The 18,989-nt window shown below is 49.3% G+C and overlaps 7 protein-coding genes across 7 annotated transcripts; 2 read left to right on the plus strand and 5 right to left on the minus strand.

The window, feature by feature from the left end:
• Nucleotides 1-1,742, minus strand: UCRPA7_6778 (putative high-affinity nicotinic acid transporter protein; the record flags this gene model as incomplete). The annotated part of the gene is made up of 5 exons (XM_007919314.1): nucleotides 1-62; nucleotides 118-402; nucleotides 510-721; nucleotides 796-1,517; nucleotides 1,575-1,742. 5 exons carry the CDS (start codon nucleotides 1,740-1,742, stop codon nucleotides 1-3), a joined length of 1,449 nt encoding a protein of 482 aa, XP_007917505.1.
• Nucleotides 1,743-5,277: 3,535 nt separating this feature from the next.
• UCRPA7_6779 (putative abc-type nitrate sulfonate bicarbonate transport periplasmic component protein) lies at nucleotides 5,278-6,228 on the plus strand (the record flags this gene model as incomplete). Its single annotated transcript, XM_007919315.1, has 1 exon — nucleotides 5,278-6,228. The coding sequence occupies one exon, from the start codon at nucleotides 5,278-5,280 to the stop codon at nucleotides 6,226-6,228; it is 951 nt and encodes a 316-aa protein (XP_007917506.1).
• Nucleotides 6,229-7,383: 1,155 nt separating this feature from the next.
• Nucleotides 7,384-9,085, plus strand: UCRPA7_6780 (putative chemotaxis methyl-accepting receptor signaling protein; the record flags this gene model as incomplete). Its single annotated transcript, XM_007919316.1, has 2 exons — nucleotides 7,384-7,641; nucleotides 7,715-9,085. The coding sequence occupies 2 exons, from the start codon at nucleotides 7,384-7,386 to the stop codon at nucleotides 9,083-9,085; spliced, it is 1,629 nt and encodes a 542-aa protein (XP_007917507.1).
• Nucleotides 9,086-9,504: 419 nt separating this feature from the next.
• Nucleotides 9,505-9,831, minus strand: UCRPA7_6781 (putative mfs multidrug protein; the record flags this gene model as incomplete). The annotated part of the gene is made up of 1 exon (XM_007919317.1): nucleotides 9,505-9,831. The coding sequence occupies one exon, from the start codon at nucleotides 9,829-9,831 to the stop codon at nucleotides 9,505-9,507; it is 327 nt and encodes a 108-aa protein (XP_007917508.1).
• A 318-nt stretch (nucleotides 9,832-10,149) lies between these two features.
• On the minus strand, nucleotides 10,150-11,354 carry UCRPA7_6782 (putative mfs multidrug protein; the record flags this gene model as incomplete). Its single annotated transcript, XM_007919318.1, has 3 exons — nucleotides 10,150-10,669; nucleotides 11,227-11,276; nucleotides 11,337-11,354. The coding sequence occupies 3 exons, from the start codon at nucleotides 11,352-11,354 to the stop codon at nucleotides 10,150-10,152; spliced, it is 588 nt and encodes a 195-aa protein (XP_007917509.1).
• Nucleotides 11,355-11,950: 596 nt separating this feature from the next.
• On the minus strand, nucleotides 11,951-12,364 carry UCRPA7_6783 (putative zn 2cys6 transcription factor protein; the record flags this gene model as incomplete). Its single annotated transcript, XM_007919319.1, has 1 exon — nucleotides 11,951-12,364. The coding sequence occupies one exon, from the start codon at nucleotides 12,362-12,364 to the stop codon at nucleotides 11,951-11,953; it is 414 nt and encodes a 137-aa protein (XP_007917510.1).
• A 4,607-nt stretch (nucleotides 12,365-16,971) lies between these two features.
• Nucleotides 16,972-18,269, minus strand: UCRPA7_6784 (hypothetical protein; the record flags this gene model as incomplete). Its single annotated transcript, XM_007919320.1, has 5 exons — nucleotides 16,972-17,348; nucleotides 17,401-17,465; nucleotides 17,520-17,637; nucleotides 17,689-18,018; nucleotides 18,125-18,269. 5 exons carry the CDS (start codon nucleotides 18,267-18,269, stop codon nucleotides 16,972-16,974), a joined length of 1,035 nt encoding a protein of 344 aa, XP_007917511.1.
• Nucleotides 18,270-18,989: the final 720 nt, after the last annotated feature.

An 18,989-nucleotide genomic window follows, 5' to 3' on the forward strand; every position in this document is an offset into this window, starting at 1 on the left:
TCAAGGGATTGATGTCTTCAGGACCACATATGTAAAGTTGACGAGTACATCAAGCTGTACCGCTAACAGGTAAACCTCTAGCAATAGACATGTTGCAACACGACAGCCCTTACAAACCATATTTAAAGCCTAGAGCTCTGTCACCTTCCAAGCCATTGGTCGTCACACCTTCAGCAATGAGCTTCTCTTTCTTCATATTCCGTCTCCTTAGGAGGAACCACCCCGCAATAAAGAAGCTTGCAGCAACACACTCCAATCCAGCAGACACAGAATTACCGATGATATAACGGGGGCCAGTCTGGGTCGGATATAGCTGCGATGAGACCAATCCAGAGAGATTGCCAATTGAGTAGAACACTGGGAGGGCTACCGAGCGCTTTTGATCTGGCACTAAGTTGGTGGCTACCCAAGTCACGATAATCGTAGATATCGAATAGATACCTAATTGAAGACCATATTAGTTACACTATCATGTGGACAGAGATTTCCGGACTCCGTGCTAGACATACCCAGCGAGAGAATAAACATAGCAACGTATCCAGCGGCACCACTCGAGGTGCCAACGCAGATGAGATATCCGGTCACGACGGGGACTGCAGAGCCGACAAGAAAGAGAGCTCGTTGTTGGAACTTGTCTGAGAAATATGATTGAATGATCAATGAAATCGCACCGACAACATAGACTGGGATCGTCATATAGTTAACTCGGAGAGAAGTGTATCTACGAAAAGAATTAGTAAGTTTATCTCGCATGACATGAGTAAGACGAAGATTTGAAGATCACAGATCACTCACCCAAGACCTTTGATAATGGTAGGCAAAAAGACATTGAAGCCCGTGATAGCGACAGATGAGAAGAAGAACCCGGCACCCATCACATAGATAAATGGGTCCTTGAAAGCCATCTTGACATATTTGGACCTGAACTCTTCTTCTCCCCTGAAAGTGGCGTTCTTCTGTTTCCTTAGCCGCATGACTTCCTTGTCTTCCTCCGTCAAAAACCATGCATTTTCAGGTGATCGAGGCAAGAAAAACCAGCAAAGCCCGCCAATGAAGAGAGTACCGCACCCTTCGATGATGAACAGCCATCTCCACGCATGAAGGCCCCGTCGCGTCCCCATTTGTTGAACTCCGTACGCGAACAAGCCGCCGAAGGCCCCCGCCAGCGTATTTGCAAGGTTACCCATCATGATACGCTTGGCAGTGGAGCTTCGTGGGTATATTGTCGCAAACAGGAACGCAAATCCAGGAGAAACACCAGCCTCACAAGCTCCTAGGAGGATACGGGTGGCAAGTGCCTGCCCATAAGTCTGAATGAATCCGGTACCTAGAGTGACCATGCTCCAGAGCACTAAAGCTGTGCCAAGAGCCCTATTTGGTCCGAAACGGTTGACGGCCATGACCCAAGGAGTCTCGAAGACAATGAAGGTGACAAAAAACACGGTATTGATGTTACCGAATTGACCTCCGTGAAGACCAAGATCTTCATCTAGTCCGAAGACTCGAGCATTTCCAATCTGTCGAATTATGAGCACCTCCTGTAGATAGTAGCAAAGCTAGGACACGATACTCACGTTGCTTCGATCAAGAGATGACATAACCAAGAACACCAGTGCTACAGGTAGTAAGTACTTATCGAACTTGCGTAAAGCAGCTTTCTCTTTCGCCGGGTCGATGTAAATGGTATTGCCCTCGGAAGCCGGCTCATTGATTGAGTCCGGAGTGGTCTTCGTGTCAACCATCGTGGATGCCTTTGTATCTTCCATAATAGAGGCCTGCAAGGAACGTTCTAATGTCTGCTTGAATCATAGAGTGTTTAAAGAGGAGTCGCAGCGTCTCTGTCACAAGAGACCCTTTTCTCTTTAAATCGGCGAAAAGAGGCTTATCAAATCCTGCATTTTATCTAGCATGGCTTGTATGATAAAGGCATACTGCTAGCGAAAATGATTCTTTGGTCATCAGCCATGATGCATGGTATTGGATGTTAACCTCTTCTTTGCTAGATGAGATTTAGGAGATTTCCGATCGTTCGATGGTTCGCGGCCTTATCTGCCGAAAATAATCATGCAAGTCTGAGGACTTGACTCGTGCTTAACGATTTGAAGAACTGCTAGCTACTTGTAATCTAGTCTAAAAGCCTTTAGATAATACTGTTTCGTAGGTAATGTCAGATACGGGTGGAATTCATCGGACTAAGGCGAAATTAGCGCGGTGCTACACCAACAAGGACTTCCTCGGGTATAATGGGTAATAGTCTCGGTGAATTGGGTAGTAAACGCTATTGATTACGATCGGTCTTCGCCTTCCGATTCTTTCAATTTCGCAACATTCCGATATAGACACTTGCGAAAAGAATCCCATGGAACCTGCTACACCGCGAGCAACAGCAAGATTGGCGAGAGGTGGCACTGCATGTCAGAGGTCCGTAGTATTTTCAATCCTATCATTTGTGCAAAGCTAACGGGATCGTGTATTTAGATGTCGTCGCAGGAAGCAAAAAGTAATAAACGATTAATGATTGCCGTTTATTACCCGTATATCTCTATGGTTGAGAAGTTGTAGGCTGACCAGTATCGCCAGTGCGATCTCAAGTCACCGCGATGTTCCAATTGCGAAGAAGCAAAGGTTGCGTGTCTGGTGTATCACGCTGGGAAACAGGCAGAGGTAATAACATTAATTACCCGATGTAATAAACTCTGCAGAAGTTGCTTACAGTTCTCAAGATCCCTCGTGATTACGTATCGAGTCTCGAGTCTCAAATTGACAAGTTGACCAAAGAAAATGATGAGCTACGAGCCCGGACTCCAAAGAACACCGTTCAAGATGAAGACAATACAACATCGCCAGCTAATTCAGAATACTGGATGACCAGTACCTTGGGCCGAGTGATAAACGAACCCACCAACCAGCCACGCTTCTTTGGAGTAAGCAGCGGTATTGCGCTTGCAAGACTTGTAATGGCGGCAATACACGTGGAGAGTTTGCCGTCATCTCTACCAGGAGGTCAATTGCCTGTATCGACTCAACAGCACCCGTCAGGCACTTCGACTCCAGTATACCAAGCATCGTTGCCGCCGCGACAAGCCGCCGAGCACCTTGTTGATGTATACTTTCAATATCAGACACCTCACTTCCCTGTAATTGAGCGATCGCAAGTTGAGAAGGCTCTTGAAGGTGCATACGGAAGCCACAGTAATCAACAGTCGCCAACGCAGGACGCTATTTCCCAAGATTCGTTTACGGCATATATGATATTTGCCATCGCGCTATATAATGTCCATCATCCATCCGGCGGTCGACCCCCTCAGAGTGAGGACTGCTTTCATTCAGCTATCAGTGAGATCGACAAGGTGTTTGTGTACTCCCGGAGCCGTGTTGAGACCCTCAGAGCCATTCTGCTACTTTGCCAGTACATTGCTCTTTGTCCGTCGAAAGGCAGTTTATGGCTACTAACTGGCACAGCTCTCCGATTGGCGGTCGATCTTGGTCTGCACTGGGAAACCGAAGAACACAAGCTTCACTTAGACCCGGATCTACTCGACCAACGGCGGCGATTGTGGTATTCAACGTATCTGTTCGACCGTCTTCTTTGTATCACTCTCGGCCGCCCGTTCGGCATTCCGGATGGTAACAACGTGGATCTGCCAGCCGTACATATTAGCAATTCTCGACATAGCCCAAGCGACTTTGATATTCATGCCAGAAGAGGCCACAATCACCTGATAATATTGGCCCAATACGAGTCTGAGATCAAGCATGTCCTATACAACAACTCCCGAAACCCCTTGATTGCTTGGCCAAAGCCAGACTATGCTGTGTGGTTGCGTGACATCCAATGTCGTCTGCAAGAATGGTATACAAGTATCCCGCCACCTAGCAGTGCCCATCCATCGTCTATATTTGCCAGTCAGGCTTACTGGGAGGCTATATTCAACAATTCTCTCCTTTTGCTGCACAGACCCAATCCTGTGATATCACAGCCTTCATCCGAGGCGTTGCGGGTGTCTTTTGAGGCTGCGCTGAAGGTTATATCCAGCATTAAAGTGCTACACAGGGCGCGGAAAATTGATATAATGTGGAAGTGGGTGCACCACCTCTTCATGGCCGGGCTCACAGTGCTATATGGATTGTGGCAGCACTCAGACCTACAACTCACAGAGACAAAGGAGAGTATATCGATATTGCAGTCGTGCGCATCGACCTTGTCGGCTCTTTCGGAACGATGGGCTGGCGCGGCTGGATGTCGAGATGCATTCGAGACTCTGTCCTCAGCAACAATCGACTGGCTCATTACAGCAAATGCCGAGGAAATGAGACAAAGCAGAATGCAGTTTGAGAAACAGCTACAGAGCTTACAAGAGCAGCTGCCGCCGTTGTTTCCGGGCGAAACGACTGTTGCTGCAGACCCCCTGGCCATCCTAGCAACGGATAGTTTTAGATTTGGCGAATCTCTCAGTCTAGCAGCAGAGTGGCCGGATATTCAACATGTTGATTTCACTAGTATGGATTTTTGAAGCATCGCTATAAGAAACAATACCAAGCGATATTTACCATGCTCACGACCAAGCTCATCATTATGTTGATTACCACGTTGACTACCATGTTTATTACCTTATCAGCGTCGAAGAAATCTCTGTAAATGAGCATTCTCCTATGTGCCATATCCCCTTGCGTTTCATACAGTAACTAAGAGGAATTGAGAGATGAAGTGTAATCGCATTAGCACACGACTTAAGCCGAGCTCGCACGTGTTGTCGGACCGGTCCTCCTCACATGACTCGTAGGCGTAGATGACTTTGCTTTAGATAAAAAGAATGATATGACAGCGCCACTGGTGCTCGATAACTTGGGAATATTCGTGTCTATTACAACAATACAAGAGTAATAAGCCCACAGGCGGGTCTCAAAGAAGGCGTTCTTGAGTCTGGATGCGCTGAGCCCGTGTTGGTGGTCTCATACCTTATCACATACCAATCAGATGTGGTGTAAATAGCCGAAGGATGCGGACAACCCCTAGGCGCCCTTCGGTTGTGTCCGATCTGCATCTCCACCAACTTACAGCCTCATACCTAGTATCTGGTCTGGCAAGATCGCTTCAACTCTGACTAAACAAAGGAGATTCCCGACAGGTTCGTGCTACTTAGAATGTGCTGATACATTTCTTCAAGACTATCGCAAAGATGATCACTTTGACGACCCCAAGTTCACCGCTGTGTGTGCGGCTGTTTTGTTTTATCTCAAACGTAACACAATCTCTTTGTTTATTGTCAGCGGACCATGAACGGCCACAAGATTGAGCGTTTCCACGTCTCGGCCACTGGCCACAGCCTCAACTACCTGCCAGAATACATCGCACAGCGGCATGGCTTCTTCGCAGAACAGGGCCTCGAGGTCACCGTCTCGGTCCCTTCGCCTTGGGACCGCGTGCTGAACGAGCTCGCAGACGGAACGGCAGCTGCTGCTCTCGGAGGCGTCTGGGTGCCGTCCATGTACTATGGTCGCGTGAAGAACTACACAGCGTTTGCGCAGGTCGCGAACCGTGCCCCTCTTGCACTTGTTGGGCGTCGGAGAGAAGGCGAGGGGTTCAAGCTAGCCGACACAATTGGACGAACTGTCTTGATGAAGGGTAGCAACGGTGCCAGCGTCGGGCTGTTCTTCAAGATGCTGCTCCGGGAGAACGGCATTGACCCCAAGGCAGTCGAGTTTATCCAGGATCTTGATGGCGCCATGCTGGGTTCCCTCTTCGCAGGCGGCATGGGAGACTTCCTGCTAGTCGACAACCTCTCTGCGCGAGCGCTAGTGGCGCGCCACCCGGAACGCCTCGCCATCGCGATGGAGACGGTGAGCACAGGAGAGGAGATCCCTTGGAGCGTATACTACCGAGAGACAGACACCATCACGCCCGCCGTGTTAGACGTGCAGGAGCGATTCTGCATAGCGCTGGGCAAGGGCATGGACTGGGTGCTGGCGCACGACGCCGAGACGTTCCGGGATGAGCTCGCCGAGATATTCCCCCGCTTCCCGGTCGACACGGTCGTTGACCTTTGCAACACGTTCCGACGGGATGGCATGTGGACGACCCCGGTGGTGTCGAAGAAGGGCTATGAGAGGTGGCAGCGCGGCATAGCAGACGGGCACCTAACGAGGAAGCCGCTTTCGTATGAAGAGCTCATCGACAACGGTCCGGCATCAGCAGCACAGGCCCAGAAGACGAGCGGATCATCTTGAAGGACAGCGACTCTTTGTCTTTGCCAATTGGCCCCCAAGAAAAGAGAGTAGAGATAATGCGTCGGAAGAAATGATCCAGACTGGGCATGATTGGGCGCACGATATGTAATTCATTAGCAGCCCTGCCTTGTCTCACCTTGCCTTACTTGACCTTGTTTCTGCGTGACAGCTGTCTCATGCAGGGGAAGCAGAACAGTACGTCAGCTTGAACACCTGTTCCTGTTTGATGCCTTGCCTTTGCCTTTGCCTTGCCTTGCATCAGCAGCAAATGGCTTGCCTATTGTGCCCAACCTGGCCTATTCCAACCTGATCTGAGTCATTGTGGCCGATCAGTGCATGCATGCATAGTGCTGTTGTTGCCATTGCCTTTTTTTTTTTTCTAGCGGTGTGCCGAAGTCCCTGGTTGCATGGGTGCCAAAGGACCATTCCATTGATGGATGGGATGGTCGGGTTGCTCTGTCTGTCTGCGGCTAACGTTAGTCCCATGTGGTAAATGAGGCGGCCCTCTTTTCGTCCCCACCTAACCAAAACGTTAAGAGCCGTTCGTGACCGTTTCTCAAAAAGCTCGTTGTTCTTGCCGGGGTAGCTACGACCCTGACAACGTCTGGCCACTCACAAGCTGCCAGTGTTCATCTGCCAACGCACCCGACCACCCGACCACCTGGGCTGGAGGCTGGAGGCTGGGTAAAAGCTCTTCTTCACAATGCCACTTCACCCACGCCCCCGCTGATGGCCCAGTGATCCTCAGGTATCAGTGCATCGTTTTTGGGAGAGAACGGCCTAGCTCTCTCTCCCCCATGAAAACGTTCGTTTACTGCGTACGGAGGAGGCCTTGTGGTCAACCAGTCAACCAGCAACGAACCCTTGCTGGCCGAGGTGAGGTAGTGGATGGTTGGGTGGGGCCTAATGCAGATATCAAATCAATATTTATTCAGGTTGCAGGAAGCCACCGCCCAACCAAACAAGCTCTTTCCTCTCCTCCTCTCTCCACCAAGCTTGACCTCTTTTTTCCCCCTTCATCCTCACCATCCATCTCCGGTAGACCCGATTGTTGCAGGCAACTGCTAGTGTTTCCAGCTAGACGCTGTTGTGCGACCGAGGAGGTGATCAGAGAGGAGACCGAAGTGTAGAAGTGACGAAAATCCTATATCAACCATGGGCGGCTATCTCTCTCGCGACACCGGCGAGAGCGACGAGCTGAAGAACAAGCTCGCCGAGCTCGAGAAGGAGCTTGAGAAGGCAAAGGAGGAAGCCACCGCTAAGGCCGACGAGTTCAAGAAGCTGCAGCAAGAAGCCGAAGATTCCACCACTAAGAATGATACCTTGAGCAAGGAGAAGACCGAGCTCGAGGAGAAACTATCTAGTGTGCAGAAAGATAAGGAAGCATCTGAGGCCGAGTTTAAGGGCAAGCTAGTAAGTGCGAGCTTCATCTGTGTCTTTTCGCAGTAAGCATACGATGACGAATGTTAACATGTCGACCTTTCAGGAAGCGGCCCAGCGCGAGCGTGATGACCTAACTTCGTCGCATGACGCCACCAAGACCCAACTCACTGCCGAGCTCCAACAGCTCAAGACTGATCTATCCGAAGCTACATCAAACCACCAGACTGCCGAGAACACCATCACTACTCTCCGCGCCGAGCACGCCAAGGCAATCGATGATCTAAACGCTTCCAAAGCTTCCCAGGTTGCTGAGCTTGAGTCCAAGATTGCATCCATCTCGAAGGAGCTTGCCAGCGCACAGTCCGATCTGGAGGCCGCGCGTGGCGAGACTACAAAGCTCCAGTCCGAGTCTGCCGCTACCAAGGATAAGCTGAGCGGGGAGATAACTGCCCTGACGGCTGACCTCGAAAAGGCCAAGCAGGACGCTGCCAGCACCGAGAGCAAGCTCAATGAGCAGATCACCGCTCTCACCGCTGACCTCGAGAAGGCAAAGACCGATTCTACTGCCGCCATCTCTACACTTACCGCGGAGCGGGCCGAGGCTGACGGCGTCGCCGCCAAGAAACTAGAGGACGCGCAATCGAACATCGACTCCCTAAAGACACAGGTTAAGAGCTTGGAGGATGAGCTTGCAGCCGCCAAGGCTGACTCTGAGAAGTTGAAGGAGGAGGTTGAGGCTAGCAAGAAGTCTGCCTCAGAAGCCACTGAGAAGGCTGACGCTCAAGTTGTGGAGCTGACCAAGAAAGTCGAGGAACTCAGCAGCAAGCTCAGCGCTACCGAGAGCAGCGTTGCCGACAAGGAGAGCGAGCTTGCCAAGGTGCAGGCCGAACTTGCCAGCAAGGCCGATGAGATCTCCAGCATCACCGCCACAGTCGAGGCGGAGAAGACTGCCCACTCTGAGACTAAGAAGTCCCTCGAGCAGGAGCAGGCTGCCCATGCGGACTCCAAGAGCTCTATCGACACCGAGAAGGCCGCCCATGCCGAGACTAAGAAGGCGCTAGAGCAGGCTGAGGCCGGACAAGCGGACTTGAAGAGCAGTGTTGAGAGTGAGAAGACCGCTCACGCAGAGACTAAGAAGGCCCTCGAAGCGGCCGAGGCGGCACATGCAGACCTGAAGACCAGCGCTGAGAGCGAGAAAGTCGCTCACGCTGAGACGAAGAAGCTGTACGATTCTGAGGTCTCAGCCCACGATGGATCCAAGGCCAGTGCAAAGTCGGCTGAGTCCAAGGTCGCTGAACTCGAAACAAAGATTTCCATACTCGAGGCTCAGGAGGCTGAGCTGACTGCCAAGATCACTGCGTTGACTCAGGCAAAGGAGGAAGTGAAGGCTGAGGCACCTGCCCCAGTTCCAGAGGATGAGACGCCGGTGCCTGCTGCACCGGTCGAGGTTAAGGAGGTTGAGGCTGCTGCGTAAGAAGGAGAGGGAGGAAGTTGCAAAACCCGAGTAATGACTAATGTATGCATCGCGTAATGAATTGCTCAGCATATGTTAGCACTAGATACCCCGGATAATCATAGTTTCTGTCTTTTCCACTCTGAATTGAACCTTTTCCGTATTTTGCAAGTTATCTTCTCCCTAGCAGGTCACTGAATATCACTCGCTTGTAGATATTTCGGGTCGAATGTGAGTTTCATGTTAAAAAGAGTTGATTGATGCTCTGTCTATAGTATTTGCTCCTTGCCAGACCAGATGCCAGTACTGACGTGTTATTTGTTTGCCGAGTGGTAAGTCCCGTTCCTGCTCCTGCTCCATTTATCATTACTCCTTTTGACTCTATGCCCTACATTTAGTGTTCAGTCTTAGTGACTTGCCCAGATTTCTCTCAATAAAGTTTACACATCTCCCTCTTTAGTCTGCTTCTTCTTCCGCACATCGTTCATCCCCATGCCCCAAGCGGAAGCAAATGAAGCAACACACAGAGCAGCGGCAAAGTAGAACACTCTGTCGACACTGGTAGCGTATGCCGCGAGGACATTGTGCATGTCTTGAGGCGACACAAAGCCGCGGAACTCAGTGGCGCCGGCTGCAATGACCGCAGTGGCATCGACGTTGGGAGCACGCCGGATGAGCTCGCTTCTCAGGCTGGTGTCAAAGATGGTGTTTGCTATGCTGATGGTGATTGATGCCCCCAAGTTCTGAGTAAACACGGTCAACGCCATTGTGACCGAGAGTTGCGTAACAGTCACAACGGTTTGCACGGCAATCACAGCCTGTGTTATAGGAATATTAGTAAAGTGGTTCCAAAGGGCGATCAAGGGGGTGCATTGACTGACAATCTGAATGCCGGATCCTCGACCGGCTCCAAACAAGATCTGATAGCCAACCCACTTCGCAGTAGACGTGGTTGTCGAGAGAGTCGAGAAAAGCCCAGCCCCGACAGCCATCAACCCCGCCGAAACGATCACCCACGGAAGATAGTATCCAAGCTTCGTTACTATAGACACGTGAGCAACTCCATCGTCATTGTCAATACGGCTCTACTCACCCATGACACCACTCGAAACTGCGAACACGATCTGCAGTAAGACGCTTGGCAGCATATCAACGCCGCTGTGGAAAGGAGTAGCATTGAGAATTGCCTGGAAGTAGACCGGCAGGAAATAAATGACACAATAGTTGGCGCCAAAGGCAAACATGTTCGAGATACAGCTGGTCCAGACAACTCGCTTCCGAATGATCGAGAAAGGCATCATGGCGTGCTCACCGGCGCGGTATTCCCAGTACAGGAACACTGCTGCCAGCCCTCCAAATCCGCAGAAGAGGCCGATGACGGTTGCGCTCTTCCAAGGATGCTCGTTGCCGCCAAAGTGAAGGGCAAGTAGTAGCATCACCATTGTAGGAATGAAGATGATGGCGCCTATGAGGTCAAACTTTTGCCAGGCATTTTTGTCTGTCACGACGCTCTTGAAGGGAGGTTTCTTGACCTGATCAGGGACGTGGATGAAAATCATAAGGGCAGCTGCAAGTCCGCCGATGGGAAGGTTGATATAGAAACACCTGTTAAAATGTTAGCGCGCGTGGAAAGGTGTATGCTAGTTAGATACATGCCATCGCCATGTGCTGTACTGGGCAAGAGTGCCCCCAATCAAGGGTCCAACAATAAGTCCAAGTTGACAAAATCCCATGCAGATACCCGTCATTTCTGAAGAACAGGATCAGATGATGCCTGGATCATAGGTGATGAGGTTTGACTTACGTGCACGTTTCTCTAAGGGGACAGAGGCCGAAATTATAGTCAATGCCCCATTCCATATGCCAGAACCTCCAATGCCAGCAATTGCACGGGCGATAATCAGCATTGTGGATGATACAGACACGCCGCAGAGAAGAGAGCCCAGCTCAAAGATAGCAAGAAATATGAAGAAAGTCCACTGCAAGATGGTTAACTGATGATGTTGTCACTACTGACTTCCTCTTACTTTGGAACTAAAATAATGAAACAATCTTCCCGATAGTGGCTGGAATGCTGATCTTGTGTGGTTTAGTTTATGGAGTTCTTATGTGCATTCGGAACGAGAACAACTCACAATGTCAGTTGATATGAGCTGACATACCAACCGATGTCTTTCAAGGAGTGGAAATCGTTGGTGATAACTGGAATTGCCTACGAGAATGAACGTTGGATCATGCGAGAATCTCGTTACGAACTTTAATTTAAACGTACCGTGGAGATAATGGACATATCCAAGAGCATCAGAAAAGAGCACAAGGAGACCGCAGCTGTTACTGCAGTTAGCTTTAGCCCACTGATGTATTCTGTCTCATCGTCTTGAGCTGCTAGCCCCTCTCGAGTGGTGTCTTCTTTGCCGTAGACCTCGGCATCAGAAAGGTTCAGGACGCTACCCCTGGAGGTTTGCTCGTCTGTTTTCTCCCCTTCTTCCTCTTCTTTTCTCTGACTGGGTGGTATAGTTGCGTTTGTCATATTGGCCGCGAGTTAAGATATGCTAGGCAATGAGGGCACATCCAGGAAGGGTAAATGTTGAGATGTATGTCGCCACAAGATCACAGTCTAGGAATTGATACTGGTACCCTCACATCTCATATAAGGGACAGCTCGGCGAAATTATATCCTACATATTTTGCGTGATAACCTTTCTCGTCTCAGGGGTCGGACGGGATTGCTGGTGGCCGAACCGAAGTCCGTAAAGTAAGCCGGCGCCTTTGTAAGACCCGCTCATACCGTCTTACATACAATTTTACGGCACCGGAGCCTTTCCGAGCAAGCCAATACGATACATTGTTTCTTTATTATTGCCTGATCTAGATGTAGCCAGACTTTTAAGCAGAACCATTCAATGACACGAATATGTCAGATAGCCACTGGTCGTTCGCCAGATTCATCATGAAGTACTCGTCGATCTCACCGCTGACAAATGGGGTCTGCTGTTCGTTCGGCATACCCAGTCCGTCCGTCACCGGTTTAGTCTGTTCGCCGTCCAGATCCTTCCGCCAGTTTGTGGCCAGGGCCCGCATGATCCTGCTAGACTTGAAGAAAATATTCTGGTCCCCGATGACTTCAGGATCACCCAAAAACCCTGCGGCGGCTGGCGTTTCACCCATGACGGCAGCAAATTTCTCTAGAAGCTCTACTACATCTACTGTCTGCCTTACCAGAGACTTGTCCCACGACGGATCTTCGAGAGTGCTCAACTTAAAGAGCAAAATGAAGCAGTGTGAAAGTTGACAGAACATTGTGAATGTCAAACCAGCGTTTTCCCCAGGCGTTAGGCTAAAGTAGACATCGAACCATGATTGGATCGCTCGAATACAGGCCCAAAGGGAGTTCACACGCTGAAGGCTTTGGCTTTCTGAATGGACGGAAGAAGGCCGCCATATTTCATTTTCATAAATTGCAACTTCAGTACTGCAGATATAGAGTACAACCGTTTCTAAGGCAGGTTAGTGACAAATCGGGTATTAAATAAATGTAGATATACTAACCGTTTTTTTCCAATTCGGGGGGCAATGTACGCTTAATCTCTTGCAACTGTGCTTGAAGAGCTTTGGTGAAGTATGGCACATGATACTTCAACATGTCGTTATCAGTACCAAGGCCAGCGGCCCAAGGTGTACGAAGTATTTGGCTCGTAATGAGATGACACCGGATTTGAATTGACAGAATCTTGTCGCCTTCCCAATCGGGCCGCTCAACGAGACCATGAAGGTACTCATCCATATATGGTGTCCACTGCATGTTGTCCATTCGATTCACAATTGTACACATTCTAAATTAGTCAGAAATTATCCAATTGTGAAAATTGTTGAGGTGCGGGACATACGAAGAGCTCACTAAAAACAAGCTCAACACGGCTCGCTTTTCCTCCATAGTTCGCTCCTGCGAGAAGTATGGCCTCGGTTGAGCCCAGAATGTCTTGAAACAAACCGGGCCATTGTCTGGCGGCGGCGGAGGTCGATTTAATGCCAGATCGTACACAATGGCAATAGCGACCTGTGTCAGCATAGGAAGATATGACTTTCCTTGGCCGCAGAACTTGTGATAGTGAGACCTACAATGGGTCAATTTATCCGTCCCACATCGAGCACAGCGAATGCGCTTCAGGAGTTTCTCACCATCCAAAGTGACAGAGTAGACCTAGAAGGAGATCCATGCTTCTCTCACCATCCATTAATACCCTTTGAGCAATGATCTTGCGCACTCTTATACCCATAGAAACATGCATCGCAATAGATTTCGTTGTGATAGACATAATACAGAACCACAAGAAGGGGCGTTGACGGCGGAGATCAAAAGAGGTTGTCATAGGTGAGATATATACGAATGGAAAGTATTTTAGCATAGTATTGCGAAACGTTGCCAAGTTGAGTTCTGCATCGGCGTCGGAAATGTCTGTTTCCAGCAGCGATTCTAGAGGCGAATCTGGATCAGATGGCGCCGTAGATATGTCAGTATTGCGGTTTGTGAGAGGGTGCGATCCCTTCGTAGACGCGTAAGGACTTGAGATATTGGAGGCCCCGACCAAGACATCGCTTGTGATCGCGGCAATTGGTGAGTCTGAGTGAGGGCTAGATGTAGATGAACCCTGATGTGCCTTCGCGACTGCCTGAGCACGGAGAAGGGTAACGAGGTCATCCAGTTTCTCCTCAAGCTGGGTTGTCCTAGTCTCGGATGCCTTCTTTGCGATTCTTTTTCGAACAGGGACGGAAGGCTGGCAGGCCTTCTTCAGCCGATAGCATCTGCGCAAGTGACGTTAGTTTGCTTCCAGCGACCGGGGTCAGGGGTAATGATGCAAGTTGGTCAAAGGGACACTAGACGTATCGCTAATCACCTTTCGCAGCTATCACCATCATGCCTGTATATGCATTTGCATTTTGCTCGAGAACAGTTCGTGCACGCCCTGCCATAAGGCGCTGGGGTGCCCAAGTCCGTTTGTTGTTCGGTCTGCACCATATCGAAACCCGCATGGATGCGACGGCAGGGATAACGAAGAGAATGGACCGAGCTTTAGCGCCGTATCATGGTAGATGTATGGAGTCGGTCTTCAATCCATCCAAACATTCCCAAAGTCCGTAGGAGAAAGTAGCAAATGTATAAAAAAGTAGAGGTTGAGCGCCGTAAAGTTGGCTGAATAGACATGACGGCACGGGAACGGGCTGAGATAACGCCGAATGCCGTCCGACGGACTTTGCTGCAAATGAATTGATTTTGCAGCAGATCGCTAGCTGACTAAAAGTCAGGGCACTCAAGATTTTCCCGCCAAACCCCGAATTCCGCTCGAAGGACAGTCCGAGCCTCGCAATTTTAGTGGAAATCAATCGTAACGAGCATGGCCAAAGCAAAGTGAAAAATGTAGTTGCGATGATATGACGTTCTACTTTGCTACTCCTAGTATTAATGTGGGAGTAGAAAATAACTACACCCGGCATTAAAATATTTCAATGTGTCAAGTTCAATTAAAGCTATGATAGCCTCTGGTATCTGAAATCCTTTTGCGGTTGACAGAGCCCTGAGGTCTATGCATATCATCTCATGCAGCAATTCATGTAATTCTATTTGGTTGATAACAAGTATTGAAGACTAAGTTAGATCTCAAAACAAAATTGCTACGTCCATAGTCAAATATCTCAAAGACATTGGGAGTAATAATCATTCGTCTTCGAACATGTTGAACCAGATGCGCAGGTTGTACATCCGGTGTAACCGTTTCCACCACATTGGCCATATTTCGCCACAGAGCAACCCGAAGAACCACCTCCTGTACCCGTGGTGGTGCTTGTAGCCAGAGTAGTACTCGTCGCCCTGCTAACTGTTGTCGCTGTTCCTGTTGGACCTGACCCAGGAGTACAGGTCGATTCGCAACCAACACATCCAGACCCGGCGCTCTTTATTGAGCCCCCTGAGTAGACTGTAGGGCCGGGAGCAACGTATGTTGACAAAGAAGCGTGAATGTTGACAAGAATACCAGGATCTGAGGCACTATAAGCACCTGGTAGTAGGATTGTCGACGGGGTTGCGGCTCCGCTTCCAGAGACGGTGAGTTGGAAACAACTCATATAAAATTGTGCACCGCCTGACGATGCTGCGGTATGCAGAGCAATAACTTCTGCGCGGAGAAGATAGTCACCAGGAGCCACATCACTGGGAATCTTCACGCTCATCTTTCCGCAACAAGTGTTCAAGTCTTTTGTTCCCCAGTAATCGTCATCGCCCGAAGCACCAGAGGCATTCTTTGCCCATGAGTCTTGAAATATCTTGAACCATCCTGACGACCCATCTGCAGTAGATGAGTCAGAAACTTTGCTCATATATACCATGAGAGGTCCATAATGGGCGCCTCCGATTGCTTCGCTGGTACAAGTGCGGTCTCCTGGTTGCTGGTAGGTTTTTTTTAGAAGGCTTTCTCAATATGATGTTCTTCCACAAACCTGATGCATCTCGACAGTTACTGTATCTCCTGCCTTGACAGCGCATTTACCTCCTACAGCAGATGTTCCCGCATTGCATCGAATATCATTAGAGGTGACACTGGTTACAGGTGAGTTTGACAGGGGCAATCGGACACACTGGGCACCGTAATGGAAGGTCAGCTCTTTTGGTATCTTCTGGATGTATTGAGCAGGTGCCAACTTATCATATCAACACCATTGATCCAAAGGTCTTGGAACGTGGCATGGCCAAGGGCGTTCTGAATGCCCAGACCTGCAATAGTTGCAAACACGGCAGTCTTCATGGCTGATACGATTTTGCAGATATTAAAACAACTGAAGAATAAATCGACACTGCAAGATCGCGCGTAAGAGATTGGAAAGAATGTTCTATTTATCACATACTGTATATATTTTATGTCGGATTCTTCTGGAATATGTCAACTGGCCAAGGAACTGTGGCGCCACGCAACGCGTTACATATTGAGGTGTCATTGATCCTGAATTCCGTGAGTATGGGTGGGTATCGTTGTCTTTGTCAAGCAAGGCATAGAAGGAACGAACCTGTCACCGAGGCATTCGCAGCATCAATACGACGCATACCCCAGATTTCCGGCTTCCAGGTTTGCTCTGCTGGATTTAGGGGGGTTGTAGTGGGGCGCCCGAATGGTAAGCGGGCAGTTCGTCAAGGGAGTAATTGGTGGATTTGGCCTAGGCAATCTACTTAAAGCGGCACAACGGAAGGGAGCGCCGTCCGGCTGCCCGCCCGAGCCCGGAAATCGTGGCTTACTTTCCGTGGCCGTTAGATTAAACAGAAACATGGAGGAAGGTCTCCCGTGCGCTAGCGAAGGCGATAACCGTCGTTCTCAGCGTCAATTATATTGCCTAGGTGCCGATGCCGAGACTGCGATGAGATCATGGAGCAGCAAGTCCTTCTGATCGTTAAACGTCGCAATGAAATTGGAAAGGATGGTTGTGTATGCTATTGTTGACATATTCAGAGCATCATTTTACAAATATATTTGTAGCAAGCACACTCATCTCTAGGCTCTTGTTTCAGTGGTGCATTTAACTCGAATGCGCCTGCAAAAATGCCAAGCTGCAGTCAAAGGGCATTGTCGACTTAGATTTTCTCCGCCCTCTTCGAGATATGTTGGTCGTATTGTCCTTATATCAAGCCTCCTTATTTTCTGGGGGCATCCTCATGTTTAAGGCTACATATATTGGCTGTGTGTGTAGGCAGGGGATGAAGTTATCGCTGGTGTGGGACTAGGTTTCTTTCGACATTTGTCAAGTCTAGCTTGACTGGCGAAAGAGGTACATTGCCATCCTGGCTGTCCGACCCCCAGTTCAGTAATTTACACGGCACTAAATCTTACAAGAACTCTTAGGTCAATGATCAAGGCCAACGACATTTACTTGGTCTGCTTGACGTAGGCAGCGTAACTTATCGAGACCTCATCAGTTCTCTTGATCCCCCCATTCATGTCATCTTGAGCCTTGGTGTCCCGTAGTATGCTCTCATCGCTAGCATTGTTTGCATTGTAGGTTATAGACGTTTGGTGAGACGGTGTTGCTTTCGCTTCGACACCTGCTGTTGATCCGAGGCCGTACTTTCGAGCGCTGTTGTTCCCGTACATTGGCAGCTTATAGGAGCTATTGTTCCCGGAGCTGTCACCCTTGCTACCGTAGCGGAATCGAACATACAGGGGTCGTAGAACGGGAATCGATGAGCACATGATAGTGACAGTGCTCTCAGTGGCAGACCAGATCAGCATGGGTACAGTGTCATCTGGTCCTAGGTTAGCCGGAAGGTCTGACCATTAGATATAATTTACTCATACATATGTATTCCTGTGCATTTAATCCGTTCAGAGCTACCGTACGTACAATGCCGCAGACACCCGCACTGGGATGTGTTATTAGATCGATTCTGCAAGTTAAGTTTTGTTTCAAGGCTTACAAGACACCAAGGCTGAGACCGCATGCGACAGTGATCTTTTCTTTGCGCTTCATGTTCAGGTCCCAGATGATAAACCATGGCAGAATAGCGAAAGAAAAGTCTGCGACGACGAACCAAGCTAAACAACGGTTAGAATTAGACATCGTATCTCGCACATGGGTACACTTACATCCGACAGTCAGACCGACCTTGGAGAAATCCAGCCAGCACTTTCCATCGACTGTGGGATTCCAAGTCTTCTCAACTGGTATGCATTGTACAACGACTGTGATGCTGGCAAAGAGCGTGATGAAAACAGTACCCGCCAAGAAAGCCCAGATGAACCCTATCTGAATCTTGTTGCGCACGATTCGGAGAAGGAAGATACCAACGGCGCACTTGCCCACGCCGATGACCATAATACCAGCTACCTGGCTGAAAACTTCATATTTGACAGCCTCCCAATATACATCGGCATTACCCACGTCAGCGAACAAACGGCCGAGACCATATCGCGTCGCTACAGTGACAAATGTGGTATAAATAATTTGGAGTACCTGCAGATTCGTAAGGATTTGCCAGGTGAACAGCGCCCAGATCGTGTCTTGAACTTACCAAAGCGACACACACCAAGTAATCGTCAGGCCCAACAGCACTCAGAATCGATATGCGTGTGTAGAGTCTGAGAGCGACAAATATGGCGAAAACCACGACCTCTACCCACAAGACCGCATTGGTCATGGGCCCCAGGCCTCCATAGTAATCCGTCATGCCGGAATCAGTGATGAAGGGCTTTCAGGAGTTGAAAGAAGCCCAGCTCTTGTTGCAGTCTAAAGACTAACAGAAGGAAGGGATAGAGGAACGTTGTTATGGACTCCGTGATCTTCCTGTTCTTTTGGATTCGGTGTGCTGGGTGACTTGAGGTTTTACTCTTCTGCGGTCTCGGCAAGTTGGAAAGTACAGGCACTGTGAGAATATCCGCCGATAATATTCACGCCACAGATATCATATAGCGCGCACTGTTTGGCATTCACTAGGGTTCTCAGGGGCCGACCAGCGACTGGGGAATGCGAGAGGTAGCAGCACCACCAATGGGTCCACCAACTAGGATATTCCCTCATGCGTGCTGAGTAGGAGTACACACAGAGAGCGTAGGGAGTAGCAGAACTGCATCAAAATACGGACGCCAGAGAGACTCTACACGGCGGTACTACGTAAAGAAAGGAAGGATCGTCGTCGTGTAGCTCCACAACTCATGTGCATAAACAATATGAAGGCTGATATGCTGATCGTGTTGTATCATCATACTCTTGCACGTGCAAACCTCGTTTTCTTCCGGCAACGGCTTACTTGCTTATCTAAGGATGTTTATTTTCCTTGATGAAATTTTTGTTGTAGCCGTTACCAGCTTCACTTTCATCTAGAACTTAATTAGTAGGCGTAGATCTCTCTTCTGTTGATATCAATGCTTGCAAGGTGCCATAGAGCTAT

The sequence above is a fragment of the Phaeoacremonium minimum genome (assembly GCF_000392275.1).
Source record: "Phaeoacremonium minimum UCRPA7 unplaced genomic scaffold PA7_03_scaffold_496, whole genome shotgun sequence".
In the NCBI taxonomy this organism is placed as follows: domain Eukaryota; kingdom Fungi; phylum Ascomycota; class Sordariomycetes; order Togniniales; family Togniniaceae; genus Phaeoacremonium; species Phaeoacremonium minimum.